Source organism: Pagrus major, chromosome 13, assembly GCF_040436345.1.
Source record: "Pagrus major chromosome 13, Pma_NU_1.0".
NCBI classification, from domain to species: Eukaryota; Metazoa; Chordata; class Actinopteri; order Spariformes; family Sparidae; genus Pagrus; species Pagrus major.
The window spans coordinates 3,401,393-3,427,064 of record NC_133227.1 but is presented as its reverse complement, the minus strand read 5'-3'; the positions used below and the strand labels follow the sequence as shown (position 1 = coordinate 3,427,064).

The following is a 25,672-nucleotide window of genomic DNA, read 5'->3' as shown; positions in this document are numbered from 1 at the left end:
TTAGAAAAGATAATACCTGACAGACGTAACGATAAATATAATAAAAAAGGAAAGGTTTCACAATAAGCCCAGAGCGACTTGCCAATTACGCGAAGACAAACGTGGAGGAAGTTTAGAGAACTTTGCTGTGCACCAAGGCTACAATTCAGAGAAAATGATGATTGGATGTCAGACCTTAAAATGTCACTGTTCAGTTCTCAGGGTGAGGTGCTGTCAAGTTTGAGGAGTATGACATAAGTCTGCCAAATATGACCTATAGCCAACAATAAGTGTGAAATAGTCCAATTGTTTATGTTCATATCTGTAGCTTCTGTAAATGAACATAAAACAGAGGTGTCTCTAGGGCTCAAGATGAACTTTTTACACTGTTTGCACTGGTGCACCTAACTTTTTTGTTTAGGTCCCCGAGCACATAATTAGGGTGCACCCAATAATACATTTTGATTATATTTCTTAACACATTATGTGAATAATTGTAAACAGGAATACGACTGCAGATAAATGTTTTTCTTCATTAAAATCACAGCACATACAACAAGAAATTGCAATAACCTCAATTATTTAAAAAAAAAAAATTAGAAGTTGCTCTTCTATGTATTATTCTAATAAATTAGAATAAATCAAATTTAAATATAATCATGCTATTGTAAAAAGCATTAACTGACATAAAAGTTTACATATATTTACAATGTTTATAATATTTTTTGAGTTTTTTTTCCACGTTTTTTTTTTCCTGATGTTTAGTGACACTTTATATCACACATTTTAGGGTGCATGTGCAACCAAAAGTAGCTACACCATGGAGCCCTGGTCTCATGATTAAAAATGGTAATTTTACATTATAAGCTTCAAAGGCATAGAAAAAAAATGGTGTTTTCACTCCAGCATAACACATAACAAAATAGGCCAACAATATTCTACATTCTGATCGTGACATGGACACTACATATACAGTCAACTGCAGGCGGAAGTTATGTAACTTTACTATAGGAAGAAAGAATCAAATACTTTTTCCTCTGGGTAAATAATTGCAGTCAATAAGTCAGATGCAAGTAGCAGCGGTTGGAGACTGAGGAAGAGGTCATTAAGTTAAATCCAGCAACTATCTTTACAGAATCATTAAATATGCACAGGGAATTTAACTCTTTCCTGTCACCACTACTATCAAAGTGCCCTCAGGCAAGGCATTAAACCAACAACTACTCTATTAATCAGGCACCAGTAAAAGACTGGAGCTGTACCCGCCAGCTCCCAGGTAAAAGTACATTTGTATGTGCAACCTCCATCACACCCCGACCTTTACTGTATGTATGTATGTATGTATGTATGTATGTATGTATGTATGTATGTATGTATATTCTAAGTGAAAGTATGTTTGTAATTGTTACCCCTTCAAGCAGCCCCTTTAACCTGCTTACACACACTCTCTCCTCTACAGATGTGTGCAGGTTTTGCAATGCAATCAGTCCTACTGATTGATCATTTCACTGCCAAAAACATTGTCTTCCCTCTAAAACCACTGATTCAAAACAGCAGCACGACTCTATGTCCTTATTACCCCTTATAGAGCTACATAACATATCAAATGCATCTACATACGTAGATACACTAAAAAACAGCTATGTTTGACACTGACCCACCTGAGACTTCAAAAACATTAACCGCAAGGATCTGATTGGTTGCATTTATATAATGCATTCTCACTTAGTGTCATCAATAATATTGTAATGGTACGCGTGTCTTTTTCATAATGGCAAGTAACTCATTTTAAGACCAGTATAAATAAAAACCCATAAGCCCATTTAAAGAAGTATTGCCTCCATCACAGAGCTGTTGTGAATCTTGGCCAGAAAGCTCAGAGCTCCATAAAAAAATAGCAACATTACTACAAACTTTGCAGTTGAAGGAATTGGAAGGAATACAAAGTAAGGTCCACTCCCCAACAAAAAGCACATTTTCTCAGCTCTGTGCCAATCACACTTGAGCTCAAGAATGTGATTCTAGTGAACAGCAAATCTTAAAATCGGCATTACTTGCCGAATCGTACACAGATTTTGTGATTAAATACTACTACTACCTGAAGTACAATCTATTTGTATTTCAAAATCTTGGAAAAACATTCCTCCATCCAAGTAACACACATCCCTCAACGTGCACTCTTGCATTTCCAAAAGTATGCCGGCATATCTGGATATTACCACCTACCGAGGACAAATCCCAGCTAGATACGATTTCAGATGAACTCTGTCTAATCCATCACTCCAGACATCTTCTAAAAATGACTCACGTTTTTAATTATTCATCTACTGACTAATTTCAAAAAGGGAAGTAGAATCCACAATAGTTCAAAGTTTTTATAAATGAGAGTGTGGGTGTATGTCTGTAAATCAACAGCCATATTTATTTATTTAAGTCAAATCAGGCGATTATTAAAAATTACACATGCTTTTATAATGTCATTACTATTATGCTCTTAAAATCAAATTGTAAGAAAGTGCAAGAAATTAGTGAGTGCGTGATTTTGTTGTTTAGAAAGTCAATTAATTCCGCTTTAGTTAACTCAGAAAAACAGAGTTCTGTTTTTGACATCAGGGCAGTATTTCTTTTGAGGGGAGCGTTGTTTCAAATCTATTTTTCACACTTACAGTATCAGTGCATCAGGCGTGATACAATGCAATATCTGCCGGGTCAAACAATAGCGAGGCAGCAGGCCTGAGACAGCACGCCCTTCAGTGGAACATGAGATATGTGCACGCTGCACATGTGGCTGCAGCGAAAGAAGGGGGCGTGTCAGCCCCCGTTCACCCACAGAAGTGAAAGTGAACACATATAATAATATTCACCCTGGAGTTGTGTTTTATTGCTAAGCTGAGCGTTGAAGGGCCCATCATGCATTTAGTCTATATACGGTACATGACCTTGATCCACACAGCATGTTAACCCAAGAGGTGTTCCCCTGCGAGGCCCTCGGGCGGTAAAAAGCCACACAGTTATGACAGGGCAGGACAGACCAAAACAAGGCATAAACACTTATGTAAGTGTAGATAAAATGAACTCACCGTCTTTGAGTCTAATTCATGGTGTTGTTGAGCTAAGACTTTATCTACACTGGCAGCATCTGTAAACGTAACAAACCCAAATCCTCTGCGGAAAGAAAAGACAAAAATAACAACAGCGTTAAAATGCATACACATGAGACCAAAAACACATTTTGTTTATTGCAAATATAAATGCTAAAAATATATAAACATATATATATTGTGACTTGCAACCAAACTGCACAACAACATCAGGCATAATATTCCCATGACCTTATTATTGTTACAATAAATCTGTGTAAATGTGCTTATAATCCACATTATGGACGTCCTGGAGCAGATTTGAAACAGAAAGTGAGGACACGGCTGATCGTTGTGTGCTATGTAACAATATGAGACGACACTACACCAACATTGTGGTGCAGTCACAAAGTCAATGTCAAATTGCATTCGGCTGCAGCTTTACAGCAGTGAGCATTTAAGCTTATCTGGCTCGCTGTGAAACCACACGCAGGCGCGCGCACACACGGGGACACACACACACACACGCACGCACGCACAGACACGTGCGCGCGCGGACACAGAAACACACATACACACGCTGGATTAAACACTGAACACGGACAAAGTGAGCGATATCGCTGCATGCACTGGTGGAGGAAAAGTAGAGGAGCCGTGGATTTACCTTGAGCGTTTTGTCGTGGGGTCTCTCATCACCATACATTCTCTTATTTCTCCGAATTTACTAAAATAGTCTCTAAGGCTGTCTGTGGATAGAGAGAAAAGATGTCGGGTCATTTGACAGGAACATATGGGCATGCTGTTGTCACTGCATTTTCACAAAAAACAAAAAAAACACCCCGCGATGCGCTTAGGGGTCGAATAGAGGACTTCAGATGGACGGAGATCAAAAATAACATCGTGCGCACACACTAGTCAGATATCCCATACAGTACGGTGCACATTCGCACATACACCGCCAGCAGCCACAACGAGCACTCAGTCACAGCGACAAAACAACAAGAAATACTGAGATAGGCTGTAAAAGAGAATAACAGTCTCACCTGGTGAGGTTTGCCAGCTGAGGCCACCGATAAACATTTTACTGTAAGGGGAAAACACAACAGAAGTGAGTCCAGATGTCAGTTCGGCCATTTTGACGACTAACTACTTCTAAAAGCGACCTTAAAGGATAAAGGAAGACTATGAAAACACATTCGCGCTTAGTAATTATAGTCTATCTCCGCGAAAAGGGGGGCAGGCCACTCTCGCTACAAAGCTCGGGGTCTTTAAAACTGCATCTGGAAAGAGACCCGTGCACGGTTTAAGTGCGTACTGTGGGGACGAATCCAGCACGGCAGTCGAAGTCCTCTCCAAGATGTTGTAACATGAAAAAAAAATCGTACCTTAGGATTAAATTTAGAAAGATTCTTACCCCGGGTCATGTTGTGAATCATTTAGGCTTCCGGATGTGGCTTGACTCCCGTCTCCTTCCATATCTATTTCAAACTATAGGCTGGGACTACAGTCACAGTGACAGACACACACAGATACGGCAGGAGATATGCAAAGCCCCGCTATGAGAATATTACTGAGCCGGGAATGAAAGCGTCACACGTGGGATCAGCTCAGCCCCCTGCTCCCTCCTCCCTCTCTCTCAGCGTGCTCTACCTTGGCCCACAGGGGGCGGAGCCTGCCTCTGTCACCTAACCAATCCAATTGACGTCAATTCAGGCAATCTGCAAACCAATCCTCCGATTTGTCATTTAATTAAGCAATAAGCCACTAGAGGTGAAAGTGGCTTATTGCTCTTCTAAATCAGTGGACACATACAAGTGTAAAAAATAAAAAATAAAAAAAAACTTTATCCAACAATTCTCATTCTTAATTAGCTCATGTTATTGTTCGACTGAGGAGTAAACCTCTACAAAGCAGCAGCAGCAGCAGCGACTTTTGATCATTAATTAATATGGCTTGTTATTCTTCCGCCGTGCAATATAGTCCCTCACCAGGAAGCAAAAAAAAAAAAAAAAAGAAAAGTGGGGCAATCCCCATTTGCACGCTTATATTTAAATGATCCCGGTTGTTATGGCTCACAGGTGTTCTGTTAAGAAAGAGGCTGAGTTTCATTCAGCTAAAAGTTGCATGAAATGTGAGGGAAGATGTGAAATAGATATTGTGCAGAACTAGTCGACAGGCGCCTTCTCTTTTTGAATAATAATAAAAATAATAATAACAATAATTTTACATCAACAAACAAAGAGACAGACAGCACAGATCTTGCCAAATAACAAAAGGATAATAACATTAATGGTGTTACATCAACACACATGTGGGTCAAGTTTATTCGTTGTTGTTCACATTAGTAGCATGTCAAAGGAAGGGTGCCCTTTCTGCAGCAGCACCTGTTTTACTTTAAGATAAAACAGCGGATGAAAGCATGCTGATGTGCTTATAATCAAACAATAATTATTGAATGTTTTGTCCCCAAAAACAATATATAGTATATCTATAGTATATATAGTTTTTAACAGTAGTGCTGCATTGCATATCATTGCAAAATGATATGTCATACATATAGCCGATAGGAGGTCACTTTTGGTATGGGAGTTTAAATTTGTTGTTTTACTACATCTGCATATAATAGGACGCCGAGCTTTAAACATGACCAGTACACCAGTTCATGTTATTGAACAAAAAAAATTCAATATCCGTATTAAAAGTTGACCAATTTAAAGCTGTGAGGTGGTCTGATTACTAGACAACGTCTCCAGAGCCATACAATCTGTGTTCAAATCCTGCTGTGAAGGTCCCTGAGCAACATGCTGAATCTCTGTAGCTGACCCCACGGTCTGACCTTTAACTGCTACAGTCATTATGAAAGCCAACAAAGAATTTTCCTACAGGGATCAATAAAGAATGGCATTCGCACATACGGTGCAGTAATTACAGATACTCTCATGTACATGACCTATAATGAGCTGCCAGCCCTGCCCTGTACGCAATGTATGTGAAGATAAGCTGACTCTGCCCCCTCATGACCCCGAGGAAGAAGAAGCAGGATATGAAATGGATGAATTCGTGAACGTGCATGACACTTGCTGTGGGAAAAAATATTTTTTTATATACATTATCAGCACAGTATTCTACCAACAGAGCATAAAGAAAAAACACTCATGTACAAATTATGCTTTAAATGCCGCATTATACATTTATATCCTGCTCCGACTGCTCACAGAACCCAGACAATAGATTCTATATAAATGCAGTTTTCATTCACATTAGCATGAGAATACTTACAACAAACCATTCCTGCATGAAACGTGACTACTGATCGTATTTCATTATTCCCATTCAGTGAAGTTTTTTGAATAGGCTTCTGTGTGCCGACTGTTCAGGGCACTACCAGAGGGAATTTCTTATCTGGCCAGGCAGCATGTTTTTGAAACAATGACTTAGATAAAAACCCAAATAGCAACATTTCTGACAGTTTAACAGCTAAAACTCTGTCATTAGTTTGGGGACACTCCACAATGCAGCTGTCTGTATCTTCGAAACAAAGGTATAGAAGCAATTTGTGGCAATTCCTTATAGCACAGGAGTGTCAGAGGGAGTGGAAATATGACACCTCGTGTGAAACGCTATTACTTACTCTACCTTCTATGCACTGTGGTTCTGTCCCATGCCGTTTTGTGATGCATTAAAGATTATCTTCGTGTTGCATTTTCTCTAAGTTGTCAAATATGTGGCAGCGTCCTTATGCCCGTGAATGTAAGAAAATCATCTCCACTCATGCAGCTGCAGACAGAGAAGAGTGAGGGAGGATATAAATTGAAGCGGAGAGGAGCTCCGAGGAACAACAGGCTTTAAAGCCCATCACAAGGTGTGCAAAAATCACAGTGGATTTAACACATGAAGAGTAACTTCTGTTTTATGCTCAAATAAAAACACTAGGGTCCCAGGTTTCACGGTGAAGTTGTGAATTATTCTGCTTTGTGAACATTGTTATCATGGCCTTTCTATTCACTGTCGTTACACCATGAAAGTGGGTGGAAGTGCAAACGTGACGGAGGAGGTACATTAGGTGTGACGTTTTACAATATCTGATCAAGGGTTGTGAGAGTTTGAACCCAACATAACCTGATGCCAGAGCAGATCTCTCTCAGATTGGTACCACAGTCAACCAACATAGCAGATTTCAGCTTTCATATCTGGGTCGGGCTTTGGGTCTCTGGATCTATCCATTACAGTGATTGAAGAGGAAACATGTATAGATTTTTGAAATTGAGAGGTGTTCACCTTTAATCTGAGCAGCCACTGGTGCCTGATGAAAGTGCCTAAAGTGTTTATACTTCTTTAAGCAACTTTAGGTGCTCTGACAGCTCTGCTTTTTGGAGCAGTTGAGCGTGTAGTATACTGACTGAGGAGGAAAGAGAAGGGATGTATTTTACTACAAATTACGTGTGAACACATCTCTATGAAAGTGATGCTAATGGCATCACAGCATCATAACACATCACGGCTTGGAAGCGTTTGTAAAGGTGACAGCTGCTGAAGACGATTTGATTAACGATGAGATGAAGAATTTCAAGAAATAGACTCATTTTTACAGCCCACATGCTTTGAACTCATCTGTGCTGAATCACAATTCACCATGTCGAAGGGAAATGCACAGATTTCTGAAATCATATAGTGGCATCAGTGCAACTGCAGCTCGTATTCAGGGCTGAAAGCTGAAGCGCTCCTCAATAGAGAGGAAACTCAGCATGCAAAAAAGCTTGTAACTAACCGAGCCTTTGCATGAAAACTGGAGGATTTGGGGATTGAGAGAGAAGTAAAATTGATAGTGTGTGAAAGAGCTGAGGGGAAAAAGAAAGTGAGAGAAGCAACAGACTCACTGGCAGTGTTATGAGACGCTGTTTTGAGTAGAGGCATCCTGTTTCCTGTTGCAGTAATCACTTTACACCCTCCGAATCTTCACTTGACCTTGGAGGAATTGTTCGTGGATCACTTCAACCCATTTTCTCCGCACAGATTGCTCCATATAATCTGTGCACCGAACACAAAATATTTTTTCAATCCTTAAATGTCTGGAGACGTAAATACTGGTGATGATAATACTGCAACATATTTTTAAAGTGAAACTTGAACTTCACAGGGATTAAACATTTGTATATCTAATTTGCATAATTACCATGTGTTGTAAGCATGCACTGACATGTGAAAGAATCCAATATATATTAATCCAACACGAACAGAGAGCTCAGAGTAAACACCTTCCATGAATTTGCTTTGCGTATCACTCAAACACTCATGAGAGGCTGTTTGGATTTTGTGAATGATTCCACATTGATCACTGTGGATTGAGTGATCTCTGCTTTGCTTAGGAGGGCCCATTAAGGCGAGATTCAGAATCTGGAGGAGAAGCTGTGGAGAAGGCTGCAGATGTGAACAAATTGTCTCCCTCTAGTGTCCTCTTCCTTTCTGTTTTTCTTCTCTGCTGAGCAAAAGCACCTCTCAGACTGCAGGGAGAGAGCCAAGCCGAAACATGCATAATTGACAGTCCTATTTCAGGAATTAGCCACCCACCAAACTGCGGTCTACCTGCTCTTTCATCTTTGCCTGGAATAACTTAGCATCTTATAAAAGTCTATTTCAGCCACACAGGATTATTTAATTGCAAAGTGAAATGAATTTAATAAATAAAATGTCTGGTCCCATCATTGATTCGTGAGGGCTGTTGTGTAAAGACCTTGTTGACTGATCATGATTATGTGAGGATTACTGGGAATGTGCACAATTGTCACCACATAGAGAAACTGTTTGAAGTCAGATCAGTGGGAAGGATGTTCTGGTGATGAGTGATTTCTCTCCCCCCCATTATGCCTTCTGTAACTACGCAGATGAGTTAATTAAGCCGTGCCAGAGGCTACGCACTAGCATTCCAGGTAGATGGGCCGCTGTGATATTCAGACATCCACATTATTAAAAAATGAAACTGTAATATTGACTTTTGAAATATCTAAAATGAATAAGATGGCAAATTATTCTTGCAAATTAAAAAAGAAAAAAATGCTGTAATCCCTTGTGCCAAGTGGCAAAAAGCACCTGAAGGTAATAGATCGTAGTACCCCAGGGGACTACAGATTCCTTAGAGTTTTACACAATATGCAAACTAAATCCCAAAATATTGCATGCACGAAACCATTTTCAAGAATGACTGTCTTTCTGTTTTAAAGGGGCACTATGTAGTTTTGAAGAAGACATTTTGATATTTACAAAAATTAACAAGGTAATAACACAAATCCTTTTTTTTATAACTGAATAAACAAGCTGTCAGTTTGTTTATCCAGTTTATTCAGTCCCAAAAACAAAGACAGTTTGTTTATGTATTTTGTTTAGGCATAAAAAATGAGTCAATGAAGATCTTTCTCTTCTGATTAAAATTTCTACATAGTGCACCTTCAACAATATAGACCGAGCAACTGGATCTGCTTCCTTGACCCCACCATGACAAGACCATTTGCATGCAGGGCTCTTTAGACCAATCAGGTTCCAACACAAGTGGATGATGACGACATCATTTACCTGCTCCACTGGGCTGGGAGATAAGCTCATGCCCCTGCTGCTCCCTGGAATGTTCAGGCTGCTGTTTGCACGACTCCAGAGAGAGCTGTGTGTCACAGATGATGACGAGTGGCATTAAAGCGCCGCGAGGAGCCGTCCCATCACCTGTACAGTCGGCAGCGGGGGAGAAACATGTGCACGGTGGCCTTTTGGAGGGCTTTGTTAAGACAGAGGAAGTGGTATACCCTTCTTCATGCAGAGACTGAAGGTGAAACTGCCCAAGTCGTGTGAGTTATGTGCATTTTCTTTGAACCTGCTGAGCATTACTTTGAAAGTGAGCTTTTTTAAAATAATGATCTTTTTTCCACTCTCTGTCAAAGTACATTAAACCACATTTTGTTTGACATCCTCCCCAGGACAGCTGTGCACCATGCTCTCTGGTTTATCATGCAAATTTACAGTACACACTCCAGATTTCCTCTTTAGCACAGTGTTAAAACAGACTCATGCATGCACGCAGCTGCAGACTCACACACAATAAGCCTACAGTTTACGAGCTTGAAGAACTCTTACGCCCAGTTTTTGTCACTTGTTCTTAGTTTGTTTATATGAGTGCTATACCTCATATATTTCTAAGAATAGTACAATAAGAAGGCCTCCCTGGATAGACCAGCTAAGCAGTTGCTCTCTGTCTCCTGGCTCATTCTTTGTTTTCAACCCAACCTATTCTCTCTCCTTTCCTTTTTACTTTATTTTGTTTCCCCACTAACTGGCTGCCACCATATATTCTCTCAGTTGCCAACCACTTCCTATCCTGCAACCACTGACCTTAACACTGACCTTGCCTTGTCTATGCCATTGAGACGAGAGCGAGAGATACCATATCCTCAGCCCCCCCCCCCGCCTCACTATGCTGCAGGGTAGAATTTTGCCTGTCTCATCAGTCTTCCGGTTGCTGGAGTACACCTTGTTATTTCTTCCAGATTCCTACACGTTTCGCTATTCAGCCGATCAGTGGCCAGACTGGAAAACATTGCTCTTGGCTCAGAAGGAGCATTGGCATATACATGGTCCACGAAAATGAGCGTTTCATTAGGTGTACATTTGGCCGGCAGGTTGCTGGTCATCATGATTGTCCTGTTTGATGTGAGATAAAGGTTTCCCTTGAGTGCTGTGGGGCGCTATCCTTCATCTTTTGCTCTGACTTTATTTGCTCTCTTATCTTGGGTTTGAGGATGATGTTCTGCGAGAAGAAGATTGTTCTAGAATTTAAAGATAAGTCCACAAATTTCGAGACAAATAGCCATACGTTTTTAGAGGGTAGCAATTTTACACACTAAAGTGTCTTTACAGGTCTTGGGGAGTGCTAACGCATATGTGGAAAAAGTAGTATAAAGCCTTTTTTGTGGCTCTAGAGGACGGTGCAAATAATCTGATAAATTGCCTCAAGTGATGTCAATCAGTAGCAAGGCTGCATTGTGGGAAATGTAGGCGTCGAGTTTTGACAAGGAAGAGGAATATGTGGAATAAAGATGGTGATATTTCTCGTTCTGCTGTATCGATTGTGATCATTTGTGTTTATGTTATAAGCGCAATGTGTGTTATAAGTTAAGTGCAATGCTAGACCAGTGAACTGCTTTTCAAAATCTGCCGCCTACATTGCCCACAGTGCCACTCAGCCATTGAGTGACATCACCGGAGGGAATTTATCAGATTACATAGAGCTTCCTCTGGAGCCACAAAACGCTTCATACTACTTTTTCACACATGTAGTAGCACTCTGAGAAAAGATATGAATGTGTAAAATTGATGGCGTTAACCTTTAAGTCCATTTATTCATAATCTTGACATTTGTTGCGTTTTTAGTGTATTGAATTATCAAGCCTTGTCTTTGCAGTTACTTATTTGTGCATTCTAAAGTGTAGTGAGATTTTCCTCAACAAAGTCCTTGAAAAATACTCTTTTTCAGAGGCATTTTCTGTCTTGGTGAAACACCAGATCTCTCTCTGAGGTGTCATGTTTTGGGATAAACATTCATTTCAGTCCCACCGCCACAAGAGGGCACTTTGAGCACATGTAATCAAAAAGAGGCGCTGATGTCATTTGTGTTCATGTGTCTTTTGTGTTCGTGTGTGCTCATGGAGGTGGTGCAAAGTAAGTGACACATCTCTTGTGTTCCTTTTGGGAGCGGCGAGTCTAAAAAAAAATCACACCCCGGTTCACCACCCACAGTGGCCTTCTGGCCTCTCTTATTGAAGGGAAAGATTGTGTGACGTCCACAGGCTGCTGCAAAGGGGAAACAGCTCAAACGTGGGGCTGCTTTCTGCACGCTCTGTTATTTCTGTGTACAGTCTCAAAAAAAAGAAGTTCAATTCCAAACTAACTCCAACCTGTTAGCTTGGCGGAGAGCCAGACTTGTAAGCAGTGCTCTCCAAAACAGAAGAAAATTGACTTTTTCACACACACACACACACACACAGATGAATAAAGTACACATACACTCACCACCTACATTGTAATAAACTATATGCTATTAAAGCTATTCTATATGTCCGAACTGGGTGATATATGAAGCTGATGGAGAATTAAATGCACAAGGACACATGAGGGCAGCGGGTATAAAGAAGTACCCTGAGGTGGAGTCTTATTGAGTGTGGCTGAAAGAAAGAAGGCAGCTCACTCAAAACAAGCCCGGGTGGAGAGAGGGGAGGCATGGCAGCAGTAAATGATGCTCGCCTTCTACACCTTGTCAGTTATTAGGAGAAGCCAGAAGAGAAATCTGACATGACTTTGTGTTGTCTACAGAGAAAATAATTGGCAAGCAGGCCAGTGCACTGGCACCTATACAATGCTGTACTGTGCTTGGAGGAGATGTTTTGAGGTTCTGCAGCTAAAGGGAAGCAAAAAGATAATATATATCATGTTCAATCTCCCTATGGATTAGAATGTATGAAATACAGCAACTAAAACCAGAAGAGAGGGAAGATGATTCAGTGGTTATATTGTTTGTTCTTATCTCTGCAGTTAAATAGTAATATCAATATTTTTTTTAAAACTTCCTATTAACTCCCCTCCATCTTCTTTTGTCTGAGCAAGTACAAATAAAAGGACTTAAGTAAAAGAAAAATGGTCCAACATGAATTCAGAATCATAAATTGTACTACATCCTCACTTTGCCTTTTGCCTTTTTGTCCCATAAACTAGGTCTACAGTAAAAAAACAAAAAACAAAAACTATCTGGCTGTAGAGACAGAAATGTATTAATTTGGAGGACTTGTTGGAATAAATTCAATAAAATAATCATTTAATAATCAATGAGGGATGCAAGTCAAAGGAGAAACGTAGACTTGACGGGAGAAATGAAACCATAGTTATCTTTACTTTGAGACTTGAATCAAGCTTATAAATAAACTGCAAGCCAACCGCAAGTTTCTTTCTGCTCCGGCTTCTAAGCTATAAATACACACAATTTATTCAGCAGGTGTTTTCAGTATGAAGGCTGCTGTGCAGATAAAATCACCACTTATTTTCGCTCACGCTTCCTGACTTTTCTTTCTTTTCTTATTCAGAAAATCTCAACATTGATGTATTGCTCTTTCCAAAACCATCTAATTGTCATCAACCACATAATCATGCGTCTTTTTATCCAGTTGTATGGTAATTTTAATGTTAAAAGAGATTTTTTTTTTTCAGTCTCTTTTGTTGGCTATTCAGGTATGATCCACGGCCAAACTGGCATTGCATCAGATGTTTATTATTCACAGTCTGGGTGTTGACGGTGATATTGCTCTTGTGGCTGAACCACAGGGTCACCACCCATACTGGACTCGCACCTCCCTGTGCCACACAGTGTCTGGAGGGAGTTCTTGTTTCTCTGTCACAGATGTTTCAGCATGGGAGATTTTCTCACTTCTCTTCAGGACATCAATAAAGATAGTGGCTCTGTTCCACATTATATATTTCTGCATACAGCAGACTATTTTTTGCCGATTTCTTTTTTCATTTTTTTTATTTAGACGTTCTGTTTCAGCAGTGGTGAGAGAAGTATCCACATCCTTTACTGAAGCAAAAAAAAAAACTACCACATTGTAAAAATACCCCACTAGAAGTAAAAGTCCTCATTCATAAAACTCACTGAAGTAAAAGTATGTAAGTATTATCAGCAAAATGTACTTAAACCATCAGAAATAAAAGTACTCATTATGCAGTAAAATCACAAAATGTTCCCTGTCATAGATTTACTGTTATATATAATGTTTTTCTGGATTGATATCACTGCTGCATTAATGTTAATGTTGCATTTTACTGCTGTAGGTGTTCAAGGTTGAGCCTATTTTATCTACTTTTTATATTGTTGGGTAGCCTACAGCAAATGAATCATATTCCTATCTAAAATGTTTGCCCTGTGAGAACCACGTATTTTTAAACACTCAACTTTTCCTGAGCTCAGAAACACAGCCTTTTTTCAGCTTTGTGATGATGCATTTTACAGCTTATCCAAGAGGGTTGTTAGAAAACAGTTTATTAAGTTCAAAGGATAAAAATGGAAATCCAGTCATTTACTACTCACCCTCATGTCGATGGAAAGTCGGGCGGAGTTTTGTAGTCCACAAAACATTTCTGGGGCTTCACAGCAAAACAACATTGCAGCATTCTCCTAAACAACTGAAGTAGATGGAGACTTGTTTGAAACCAACTGACAAAAACAAACATAAAATGGCTTCACACAGCTCATCCAGTATAATCCAAGTCACCGGAAGCCTGGAGATCCCGAGTTGATTTGAGTAGATGTTATTTACACCCTCAACGTGCGCTCAAGCTCATGTATCCCCTTCAGAAGGGGGTGCTAATGCTCTTAGCTTAGCGGCTACTGTGAAGATTTGGGCTTTAAAAGGGTGTAAATGACATCTTTTCAAATCAATTTGGGATCTTCTGGCTTCCAGAGACTTGGATTACGCCAGACAAGCTATATGGAGCAATTTTATGTTTCTTTTTGGTTGTCTTTTTACATTTTAAATCAAGTCCCCATCTACTTCAGTTGTATAGGAGAATGTGGCTACGCTGTTTTGCTGTGAAGCTCCAGAAATGATTTGTGGACTACGAAACTTCACCCAGCTTTTCATCAGCGTGGAGATTAGTAGATAGTGACTGTATTTTCATTTCCGGGTGATCTTTCTCAACCCATAAAGGATCACTTAATCCTTCATTCAAAATCACCATGTTTGTTTTTAACTGGAAAGAAAGGTATGAAAGATTTGAATCTGAAAAGTAACAAGTGACTAAAGCTGTCAGAAATAAAATTTAGTGAAGTAAAAAGTAGATGTCTAAAGTTGTACAAAATGGAACTACTGAAGAAAAGTAGTTCAGAGCGCTTGCTCAATGACCAACAGATAAGACGCTGTCTGTAATGGGCAGTTTCCAGGTGTGATTAACTCTGAAGCGAGGTCTGATTGGAATAAGTGCTTTTGTTCTTGGTGAACCTTCCTTCAATAAACAAACTTAAAAACAAATCTATGGCTGCTAATTAAACAACTACCTCAGCAGCCACGAGGGTTGACACCTATGTCAGAGCCTCATGGGAGATGTTGGTGTTGAATACTAAATAAAAATAAATTGCTGTTTGTCTGACCTCTCCCCGGAGATAAAAAAAAAAAAAGAAAAAGTGGTGTGAAAAAAAGCAGTTGAGGCAAAATTCAAACATCATCAAAAGGTGTAAATAACTCAGCACATTTTATTCCACTTTACAGAAAGTGCCTCCCTCGCACTTTATTCTTCCTAAGTTTATCAAATGCAGCTTGCTGAGATGCATTTACTATCTCGGTACCTTTTGGGACCAAAAGGTATTTCTAAGATGTAAAATCCTGTTGGCTGGCACATCGCTGTTATTTAGGCTTAATGCAATCAAGATGGGAATATCTTAACATTTCATACAAATAAGCTGAGAGTGCCTGTGCTTTGATGCTCTGCGGCAATATAGCAGTTAGGTTAGCATTCCTGGAACGTTCAATCACCATGCAGATCATTTTCACGAGCGTCACTGAATCATGAAGGACACTTAAGTCTGAGATGTGATCAAAATGCAGAAGCAGTACTCAGAGTTTGTTAAAGATAGTGACGCCAGCGTTGTCCGTTTGTTCCCCCTTCGCTCCACAGAGTCTCTGTTGCTCCAGGTATACATGACAAGTTCCTTACCCTGTCCCCAGAAAATATTGCTTCTCTGATGACTAATGTGGTTTGTTACATGTATCAAGCAAGACAGGCATCAAGGACATCTATTAAGAGTGTCAAAATAGGTACATTAAAACTTTAAAGGGGCACTATGTAGTTTGGAGAAGAAGTCCGAAGTTTAATATTTACAATATTAAAGAGGTAATAATACAAACTCAGAAATAGGTATTTCTTTCCATAACTGAATAAACAAGCTGTTATCAGAGGAAAATAAGGTCCCAGAACACTGTTTGAAGCTAGAAAGGTGGCAGGGTCCGCCACATGTAAACAAAGTAAAACAGTATGAAATTGTGTTGTCCTTTAAGGTCAATTTGTTTGCTCAGTTTATTCATGAAAACAAAGACAGCTTGTCTATTTAGTTTGTTTAGGCTTAAAAGAATCAGTCAGTGAAGATCTTTCTCTGATTAAAATGTCTTCCCCAAAACTACATAATGCTCCTTTAAGTGTCATATTGAAGGGTTCATTTAGAAGAACAGATATCTCCATTTTATTTAATTTCCTTAATCATGCTTTCTTGGGTGCACTCCAAGCAAAATTAATCACACTTGTGTTGCTTTGTTTTGATAAGATATCTCAGAATGTTTTAATTTTCATAAATCATGTTTTATTCTTTTTCTTTTTTTTAATATTGCGCACTCAACGGAAAATCAATCAAACTGCTGTTGGTGGATTCATTTTAAGAGTGTTGTTTATCTGTTGCTGCAAATGAACTCATCATCACATATCTTGAAAGCCGGTGCAATTTAAAAAAAAATCAAAAATCAAAAGGATATCACCATGATATGACCAACCATCGAAGTCAAAGTCAAATCCTGCCAAGAATAGAAATAAAAGATACACAAAATTTGTAGGTCATAATGTGTGCTGGACAACCTGGAAAAGGGCTGTTGCAGATAGGCACCAGGCTACATTCAGTTACATAATAAACTGGTACCTGAATGTATAGTGCCACCATGTGCTTAGCTATATTCATTACAATCTTATTTTTAAATCAGTGACATTTGAGTGGCTGCTTTAAAAAATGTGATTGGAAAACATCTTTTTTTTTAACTATCATCATAAAAGTAGCATCATACCACACTCGCGATCAGGATTAAGAGAACTTGTGCTGTAAATGGCCTTTTGCCACCAACAGGCTTGTATGTGTTGTATTTGTTTGTGCTGTGCCAATGTTTCTCATTTGTCTTTCAGATGATTTGCTGCAGAATGAGAGACAGAAGCCCCAGGTTGTGTAAGAAAGGGATGGAGGAGCAGGTTGTGAGAACTGGGCTGCTGTTGCTGATGCCATTAGGAAAGGACTGATTCTGCCTCCTCACACTCCTGGTGCGAAGAGTGGTTGTCTTCTTTGTCTGTACAGACGGGCTCTCTGTTGTAAAAACACGGTGTGTGGCCAGCGTCATGTCAACCAGGATGGGTGTTTCAGAAAAAGGGGATGTGTCTGTGGTGTGGAGGGAGTCAGTGGTTGATTCCTGTGTGCCGGAGATGAGATTAGAATCAATGTGGAGCATGCGCTCTGCGGCGAGGTGATTAATAGTCAGGTGTGTGCCTGTGCTTCTGGGTGACAGGGTGGAGATACTGATGGGTGTGGCTGTGAAGGGCTGGTGTGGCGTGTTCCAAGTCTGTTTGGGAGTGTGTGGGGTGCTTAGGAGAGAAGAAACAGACAAGTACCACCACCCGGTGACACTTGCATCAGGTGGCATGGACGTCAGGTCCTGGGCGCTTGCTGCCAGCGGAGGCTGGTTGTAGGTGGCAAAGTGCCACCCTCCTGTCCTGCCCGGGCGCGCCCCTCCACAGACAGACTGGGTGTGGCAGGGGCAGCCCAGGACATGGGCAGGGGTGTGCTGAGTCCAGGAGAGTAAGTAGCTGATGTCGGTGTAAAGGTGGCAGGCCCAAGGGTTGTCACCCAGAGTGATGACTCTAAGTGATGTCATTGTGTCAAACACTCCAGAGGGCAGCGTGGAAAAGCGATTTGCATGCAGATAGAAGTAAGTTAGTCTGACGAGCCAGTCCAGAGAGCCTGGAAGTACCTTCACAAGCAAGTTGTGGGAAAGGTCAATAGTCTCCAGATGTGCAGGCATGTTCGTAGGCAAAGTCCAGAAATTATTGCGGCTTAGGTTGAGCATGCACAGATTGGTCAGTGTGTTGTTGATAAAGATGGCGCGTTCCAGCTTGTTGTTGGACAAGTCGAGCGTTCGCAGATTCCACTGGTAGACTGTATCGTTCTTGTCCAGCAACTGGAGGCGGTTGGAGGCGGCGTAGAGGTGCCAGAGGGAACGAGGCAAGCCTTTGGGCAGGTGGCTCAGCCGGTTGTGAGACAAATCGAGGAAGCGGAGATGGGTGTACGAGGTGAGCTGGTCGTCCAGGTTGTGAAATCGGTTGTGGGACAAGTTGAGGGAGCGCACGTTGTGCTGCAGCCCATCGGGCAGCTGTCTCAGACTCCTCCAGGAGCAGTCTACCTCCCTGTGGCTGCGGCTGCAGGAGCACGTGGAGGGGCACACGGCCAGGGCGTGCGACCCCAGCAACAACACGAGCAGGAGCTCCAGGAGGGCCTCATTAGGGGGGAGCTTCAGCAGCACATGCCTGCTAAAAGACAGATAGGGAAAGGGGAATGTTAGTCTTACATGGCATCCTATTGAACTCAAAGAGGCACACTGTGAAAGCTGAAGTGATGCCTGCAGTGTGCTTGGATAGAGAACACAGGGAAGATACTCTTCTGCAGGAGACGTGTGCTAACTGCAGAGAGCAGCGCTGAATAAAACTTGTTTCATCGTCTCTTTAAAGCTCCACCCTCTGCCAGACTCTATCTCTCCCTCTCTGTGCTGTGCTCACACACACAGGCTGCACATCACTGCATTGCTTGCAGATATACACAGTCACATTACACGCCAAACTCACTCCCCCAACCATAGGACGAATGCTTTAAGAGACGCCGTAGCAGCATCCTTTAGAGAAACGCTCATACTGTAAATTTGCACCATCAGTAGAGAGAGAGAAGCTTGAAATGTGTCCTTTTTTTTTATAACTGATAAATATTTGACCTGATCTGCAGCAGGATATTTCTAGTCTATCCAAGAACATCATTCATCACAGAGGATGAGAAATCCCTGTAGTCATTCTCCCTGGCATCAGTTTGTGTCTTCAGTCATCAGTGGTTGTCAGAGCAGTCAGTCCCATGCTCTCAGAGGAGGAGAACTAGCTCAATAGATGGGCTTTATTAATGACTCCACAGAGAACTCATGCATCAGCTGGTCCGAAGGCAGGCAAAGACACGGCCAAGAGCTCTACGCTGCAGTATGTGCGAGCCAGGGTGTGGCAGAATGTGTGTGTGTGTAAAAAAAAAGAAAAAAAAAGTCTTTGAATTAGTCCATAACTCACCTTCTCATCTTATCATTCCAGTCACTTTTCTCTGCTCCTTTTTGCTGTCCAGCCTCTCTTCCCTCTCCTCTCCTCTCCTCTCCTGCTTTCAAGCCTCGGGACCAGCTGCTGCTCTGCTGAAGGTGAATGTTTTTTTTTTCCTATGCCTGAATTCTCCTCATAGAATTTGACCCTTGCTCACTTGTCCAGTGCAGGTTTTTGAAGTTATCCTCACTGCCTTGCAGTTTGGTCCTTTCTGTCCTCTTATGGATCTTTTGGGTTAGCGCGATCAGGCACTGCAGGCTCTGGATTTACTCTGTGCAGTGGAAGTGAGGGAGGGCTGGGGTGTCAGTGTGGGGGAAGTATTAGGAGGGGGGGAAAGGAGAAATGGAGCGCATAATGGAGGGGGGTCCCTGCATGCAAGGCTGCTACAAAGAAAACTCCTCAGTCCCTTATCTGGAGGCGCTCAGGATTTACTTCTGCATTTAAAGTGACAGCTATTGTTGTGGTTAGATTAATTGACTGATTGCAGTCCTGTTTGTACTCAAAATAAATTAGACTGTTATCAGTTATCACCTCAATCAATATCACTCCTCTCTAAAGCATCCATTTACAAAGTAATGCTGTGCTGTAATTGGCTGTTATTTTCCTTGTGTAAATTTAGACACTGCCACCAAAAACATCAAGATTTATTGGAGAGGACTCCCGTCCACTGCAGCTTTCCACCTGCCATCAGCAGTACAAGCAGCTCTCCATTCTGCACTGCAATGCTGTACTTCCACCACACATTATTACTGTGCATTCTATTGGACAGTTCAACAGTGATACAGATGGTGATCACGGTTTAAATGTAAGAAATGTGACATATTCATCAAAATGATGTTGCACTGCAGCAGATGTGGGTTATTTTATAGTCATTTCTGTTGTCATGCAAACTAAACAAAGTACCTCTTTTGTTATGCATTTGCTACTTCCTCACCTGCACTGTCTGTACTTTCCTCTCTTGCCTTCCTCTATTTCCAGTAGCCAGCTGCACCGAGATTGAAACTCAGTAACATTTTACAATAAGGTTCACAAAAAAGCGAGTGGTTACTAAGAAACGAATGAGGAATGAATCAGGAATGTCTTGATAATGAATGAGTTGATAATGAGTAATCACTGAATAAAGGTGATACAAGGACTATATAGTAGATAATGATGAGTTATGAGAGAAAAGATGGGAAAATACTATGTTGATGAATCACTAGGTAATGATTAGTTCATAATCATAATCAATTGACATACAATTACTTTCTTCATGAACTGCTCCTGATTAACTATGAACCAGCCACTGAAACGAGTAACGTCACATTAACACTAATTACTTAATCATAACCTTCTTTTTTGTGTTCCTTCAAGTAAAGCGAGACATTATACTGAGTAGTAACCAAGTAGACTCATCAAATACTAATTACTATATCATTAATTACTCTTTTACTGCCCCCTCGAGTAAAGCAAAACAAAGTACTGAGTAGTTACCAAGTAGCCTCATCAAATACTAATCAGTTGATCATTAGTTACTCTTTTTGTGCCCCCTCAAGTAAAGTGAAACATAATACTGAGTAGTTACCAAGTAGCCTCATTAAATACTGATTACTCAATCATGAATTACTCTTTTTGTGCCCCCTCAAGTAAAGTGATAGATAATACAGAGTAGTCACCAAGTAGTACCTCATTACATCATGATTATGACAATTAAATGTGCTTACTTGGTAACTACTCAGTATTAACTTGAAGGTGCACAAAAAGAGTAACTAATGATTAAGAAATGAGTGATTAATGCGTTGTCACTACTTTGTGCCACTCAACGGCTGGTTCATAGGTAATCAGGAACAACTCATTCAAAAGTGGTCAGTATGTCATTGTCTTCTATTTAGTCCTGGTATCACCGTCATTCAGGGATTACTCATTAACAACATAATTCTTTCATTTTCAAATTGTTCCTGATTCATTCCCCAAAAATTGTAGTCAAACCCTCCCTTCCACACAACATGCTATACTGTCAGTTTGAGCTGTGTTCACACACAAAAAAATCACATCAATCACATCACGTCACCCGGAGCTACAGCAAGTCAGAGCACAGCTGAACTGGAATTAAAGCAGAGGCTGCATTGAGAAGGGTCAAACTATTCAGACTCTTAATGAAAGCTCCACATCCATCACGGCGTCGCAAGTAAGTAGATGAACAAATATCTGCACAGGACGGCGGAAACAAGCACATATTGGTTTTTTGAAAGCTTTTTTGTGCGTCTTTGTCAGCTCTGGCTGAGGTGAAAGAGAGCGTTCATTCTGAGTTGAGTGGCGCTGCCCGGAAGAGGCACCTTCTCTGCTTGCTAATCAAGCAGACCTCTCTTTGTCTCTCTCTCCCTCTCACCCACACATGTTACACAGCCACGACCAAAAAGGAAATAGATGGATGGTAATAAATTCAAGACAAAGTTAACAATCTCTGTTTTATTCCCCTGGGTCATAAATGTACATACATCTCAAAAAGTAAAGCAAGTAAGTCACAAATTGACCTGCGCAAAAAAATTATTATAATATTAATATTCTAATATTCAAAACACCCAAATAATAGAGAAATAATGTATCGGCCTGTTGTTTTCAACCAAAAATGCTCAGTGCTCAGTTTGACAGATTTAGCAAAAGAGAGGAAAAGCTACAAAATAAAAGTATCCTTTATGTACAGTTAACAGGTTGTAAAGCTATAGGGAAGTGAAGACAGCTGCTCAGGAAACTCTTTGCCTTCACAAACACACACACACAAACACTACACCACATCCTTTGCTTCCTCTGTGCCCTCAGAGGTGGAGGCTGCTGCAGCTTTGTCGGGCTGGGAATCAGTGGCCTCCTCTTGCAGCTCTGAGGGGGATGAATTCTCAGCAGCGGCTACAGGTGCAGTTGAAGCTTCCTCAGTTTTGGCAGTGTCACCCTCCTCCCTTTTCTTCTCCTCTTCCATTTGTTCATCCACGTTTACCTTCTTTCCCTCTTCCTTGGTGGCACCACTACCCACCTCTTCCTGTGTTTGATTGACGTCAGCCATTAACACGGTGGTCTCTTTGGGTTCTTCCTCTGATTTGCCTTTGTCCCCCTTGGCCGTTCCCATCCAGTATTCAGAGTTGCTGATCATGTCGGCGTTGCTGCTCAGCACCTTGATGCGTCTGCTCAGCCGGCACACCTTACACGACAACAACAACGTTGAAAGCAGCAGAATGGTACAGACTATCATCAGTCCACCAGTCACCATTAACAGTGGAAGACTTTCCTCCTTGAAAATCATATCGACAAATGTGGTGGACTCTTGGGCTGTTGAGGGAGGGCAATAACTTTTGAAGGGGTCGGAGACTGTTTTAGCTGACTGAGTGCTCGTCAACTTGGTGGCCTGAGTTGTGCTGACGGAAGTAGTGGATAGAACGGAGATGGATGTTGTGATTGGATTGGTGGTTTCAGGAATATCAATGCTCAGACCAGGAGCAGGAGATGCTGTGTTAGGTTCAGCTCCACACAAAAGCGTACCCAGGATTTCTATGCAGCACAACAGGAAGAGGAGGCCTTTCATGTTGGTATCTGCGAAGACATGGGTTGGAAGTTTAATTCAAAATGAGTTTTGGAATACAAATGTAGTACAGTAAGGAGAATTAGGAGGAAGCACAGATGAAATAACCCTAACCATAACATTAATAATAACCGTACTATGTAAAATCTATGCCGCAGCAATAATTAAACCAAAATGGTTTGTGGTTCAACCTAATTTTTAAAGTGGAAGAAAGCAACTAATCAGGTACTGCACTCATGTTCAATTTTGAGGCACTAGTGCTTTCCATTTTATCCTACTTTATATTACTACTCCAGCACATTTCAGAGGCAAATATTGTACTCTTCACTGAAATACAATCATCTGACAGCTATAGTTACAAGTTATTTTGCAGATTTAAATAATTATTTCAGTATATAATCAACACATTATGGTACAATATTAATGATCAAAATACCCAGCAGTATATGAAGTACTTACAGTGAGATGCATCTTCACCAGATGCTAAATTAAAGTAATGCTTACGTATTAATGGTGGGCCAGAGGCCAAAGGCAGACACCTATTGCACTGTATTTTATTGTAGTGTAGTTTAGTGTAGTTCATTGTATTGTATCGTATTGTTTTATATTGTTTTGTATTGTATCGTATTGCATTGTTTGTACTGTATTGTAAAGATGCAAAATGTTGTATATATATATAATGTTATATATTTATATTTATATATATTTGAAGAGCATTTTTACCTCGTGAATAATAAAACAGCATAAACACAGATCTATATTATCATTTTTAAATAAAGTTTTAATCTGGCGGGCCAAATTGAACCTATTGACGTATACGTACATGATATATATAGTTCTTAATTTGGGCCAGTCTGCATCATAAGTACTTTTACTTTTAGTAATTTGCATATGTTTTGATTCTAATGTTTGTACTTTTACTTATGTAAATTTTTAGTGCTTTTACTTGTCACAGGATATGTATACACACTGGTATTCAGCTGATTTGAGTTCTTCTGCCACTATGAATCACATATACTTTCAATGACTGTAACTGCACTGCAAACTGTAAAAGCTGACTTTACTTTAAAAAAGTCAGGAAACGCTTACCTCAGAATTACCAAATAAAAGTATGCTATTGAATTTAAGTTGTACAAGCTTAATAGTTTTAACAGCTTAAGACTATTTGTCTACTTTACTTGGTAATTTTGAGATAATCGGTTTCCTTGATTTTTTTAAAGTAAAGTCACTTTGTCAGATTTTACAATGATACTTCTTCATAACATAATAATTTCTTTGATTTTCAGAGTTCACTCTTTTCTTTCTATGTACAGTATGAAAATAAGACTAAAGAAATAACAAAATAAGCATTAAATATTATGAGCATTTTGTTTTCTATGAATTATTTGTCAGCTTTTGAAAGCATGGAGAACTTTGAAAAGTATGTCAGCCTGAAGACTAATGTGCCACTGGTCCTTAAGAGTTAGCTACTGAACTGACTCAGAAAGCTATGGTTTTTGGAAAATCAAAACCAAAAGAGGAAAAAGTAAGCCGACAAGAGTGAATAAAAGAATACTGTAAATACAACAGCAGTTTGTGTTTAGAAGGTTATGAAAAACATATCAGCATTATCTCCACATTTTCATTACGGTCCATCCTTACATCATTGGAAACCATGCAAAGCAACCGCCCTTTAAAAACATCAGCATGGTTTTAGAAAATGGTCAGCAGTATTGCTGCATTGAATACAGTATGTTCTTTGAAATACCGGTATGATCCTTTAACAGTGATTTAGCTTTGAGTTTTTTTGAAACTTTACTGAAATTGTAAAAAAAAAAAAAAAAAAAAAAAAGTACTGTATTTTCTTCATCTCTGAATGACGAATTTCACTTTAAGCTCATGTTAAAGTGAAGTCAACATAAAAAAATTACAGTATCTGCCCTAATTTACAAGGCTGTCTGAAAATATTCAAAAATAGCACAAAATAGCACATTTTTAGTATCCGGATTTAGGACAATTAATGCTAAAACACTATTGATACAGATGTCAGCACCTATTCCTTCTTCTGTGTTCTTACCATTTGTGTCCAAAAAATGAAGTCCATACTTTTAATATTTGGCCTATTTATTACTGTTTACAGTTTTCAAATTAAAAGCATTTATCAATTAAATTTGCCACTTACACTGAAGGTGATCCTGATCTAGTTCCAAGAAGAAAAAGGTTTTGTGTGCAAGCAGAGTGAGATGAATGATGTGTAGAAGAACTGAGAGAAAGTGACTGTAATCAACTATACACTCATCTGGCTGCCTCGTTCCTACTTCTCCATTTGGACTATAAGAAGATAAGGAAGTGGTTTTGGTGCTCTGTTCGAAGCTAAAGTTGGTCACGCATACATCTGCGAGGTGGAAGACTATTAAAAGCTTTAGGCCTGCTAAATACTCTGAGTTGCTCGAATCCGGTGAGATAGTTTGGGCTCCTTGATAAGAACTTTTATTTATACTTCTTTTTTTAAACCTTTGAATTAATGCAATTTGGGCTTTCACACTTTAGCCATGTGCAACTACAGCTGTGGTAAAGCTGACATCGATAAAACTCCACAAAGCCCTCAATCCAAACCCACAACCTGCATGACACCAAAGATATAAATTGCATGGTTTTACCACAAGTAGTAAAGCAGCAAACTGCACTTTTCTTTATATCTGGATATTGTATTGTCTTTAAAGCCTGTCACATTAGAGGGCTATCTTTTTCTAAAGCTGAGATGCTGACAAGCTCTTGCATAGTTGTTTCAGGTGACATAACAGATTTAAAAATGCATGCGTGCGTCTTCTTCAGTGTCATCTATTTATTTTTGTCCAAGCCACAATTGCTCATAGTTGAGTCTAATTATAGCCCCTGTTGAAAGTAACGT

General features: G+C 40.1%; 3 protein-coding genes across 8 annotated transcripts in view; all 3 read right to left on the bottom strand.

The window, feature by feature from the left end:
- LOC141006798 (RNA-binding protein Musashi homolog 2) overlaps positions 1-4,683 on the bottom strand; it is a 259,908-nt gene extending 255,225 nt beyond the window's left edge. For 3 of the 6 annotated variants that reach the window (XM_073479043.1, XM_073479042.1, XM_073479046.1), the window contains exons 1-4: positions 4,474-4,642; positions 4,103-4,143; positions 3,724-3,805; positions 3,060-3,144 (exon numbers count right to left, since the gene is read on the bottom strand). In XM_073479043.1, coding sequence (XP_073335144.1) covers positions 3,060-3,144; positions 3,724-3,805; positions 4,103-4,143; positions 4,474-4,535 — 270 coding nt within the window. In that variant the 5' untranslated portion in view covers positions 4,536-4,642. Of the gene's footprint in view, positions 1-3,059; positions 3,145-3,723; positions 3,806-4,102; positions 4,144-4,473 lie in introns of all 6 variants that reach the window. The other 3 variants (XM_073479044.1, XM_073479047.1, XM_073479045.1) reach the window with 2 other exon arrangements.
- A 12,337-nt stretch (positions 4,684-17,020) lies between these two features.
- On the bottom strand, positions 17,021-19,216 carry LOC141007252 (oligodendrocyte-myelin glycoprotein-like). The gene is made up of 2 exons (XM_073479601.1): positions 19,209-19,216; positions 17,021-18,416 (listed from the first exon to the last, which is right to left on the bottom strand). Exons 1-2 carry the CDS (start codon positions 19,214-19,216, stop codon positions 17,021-17,023), a joined length of 1,404 nt encoding a protein of 467 aa, XP_073335702.1.
- Positions 19,217-21,665: 2,449 nt separating this feature from the next.
- Positions 21,666-25,023, bottom strand: LOC141007501 (uncharacterized). Its single transcript, XM_073479862.1, has 2 exons — positions 24,944-25,023; positions 21,666-22,793 (listed from the first exon to the last, which is right to left on the bottom strand). Exon 2 carries the CDS (start codon positions 22,783-22,785, stop codon positions 21,997-21,999), a length of 789 nt encoding a protein of 262 aa, XP_073335963.1. The 5' UTR covers positions 22,786-22,793; positions 24,944-25,023; the 3' UTR covers positions 21,666-21,996.
- Positions 25,024-25,672: the final 649 nt, after the last annotated feature.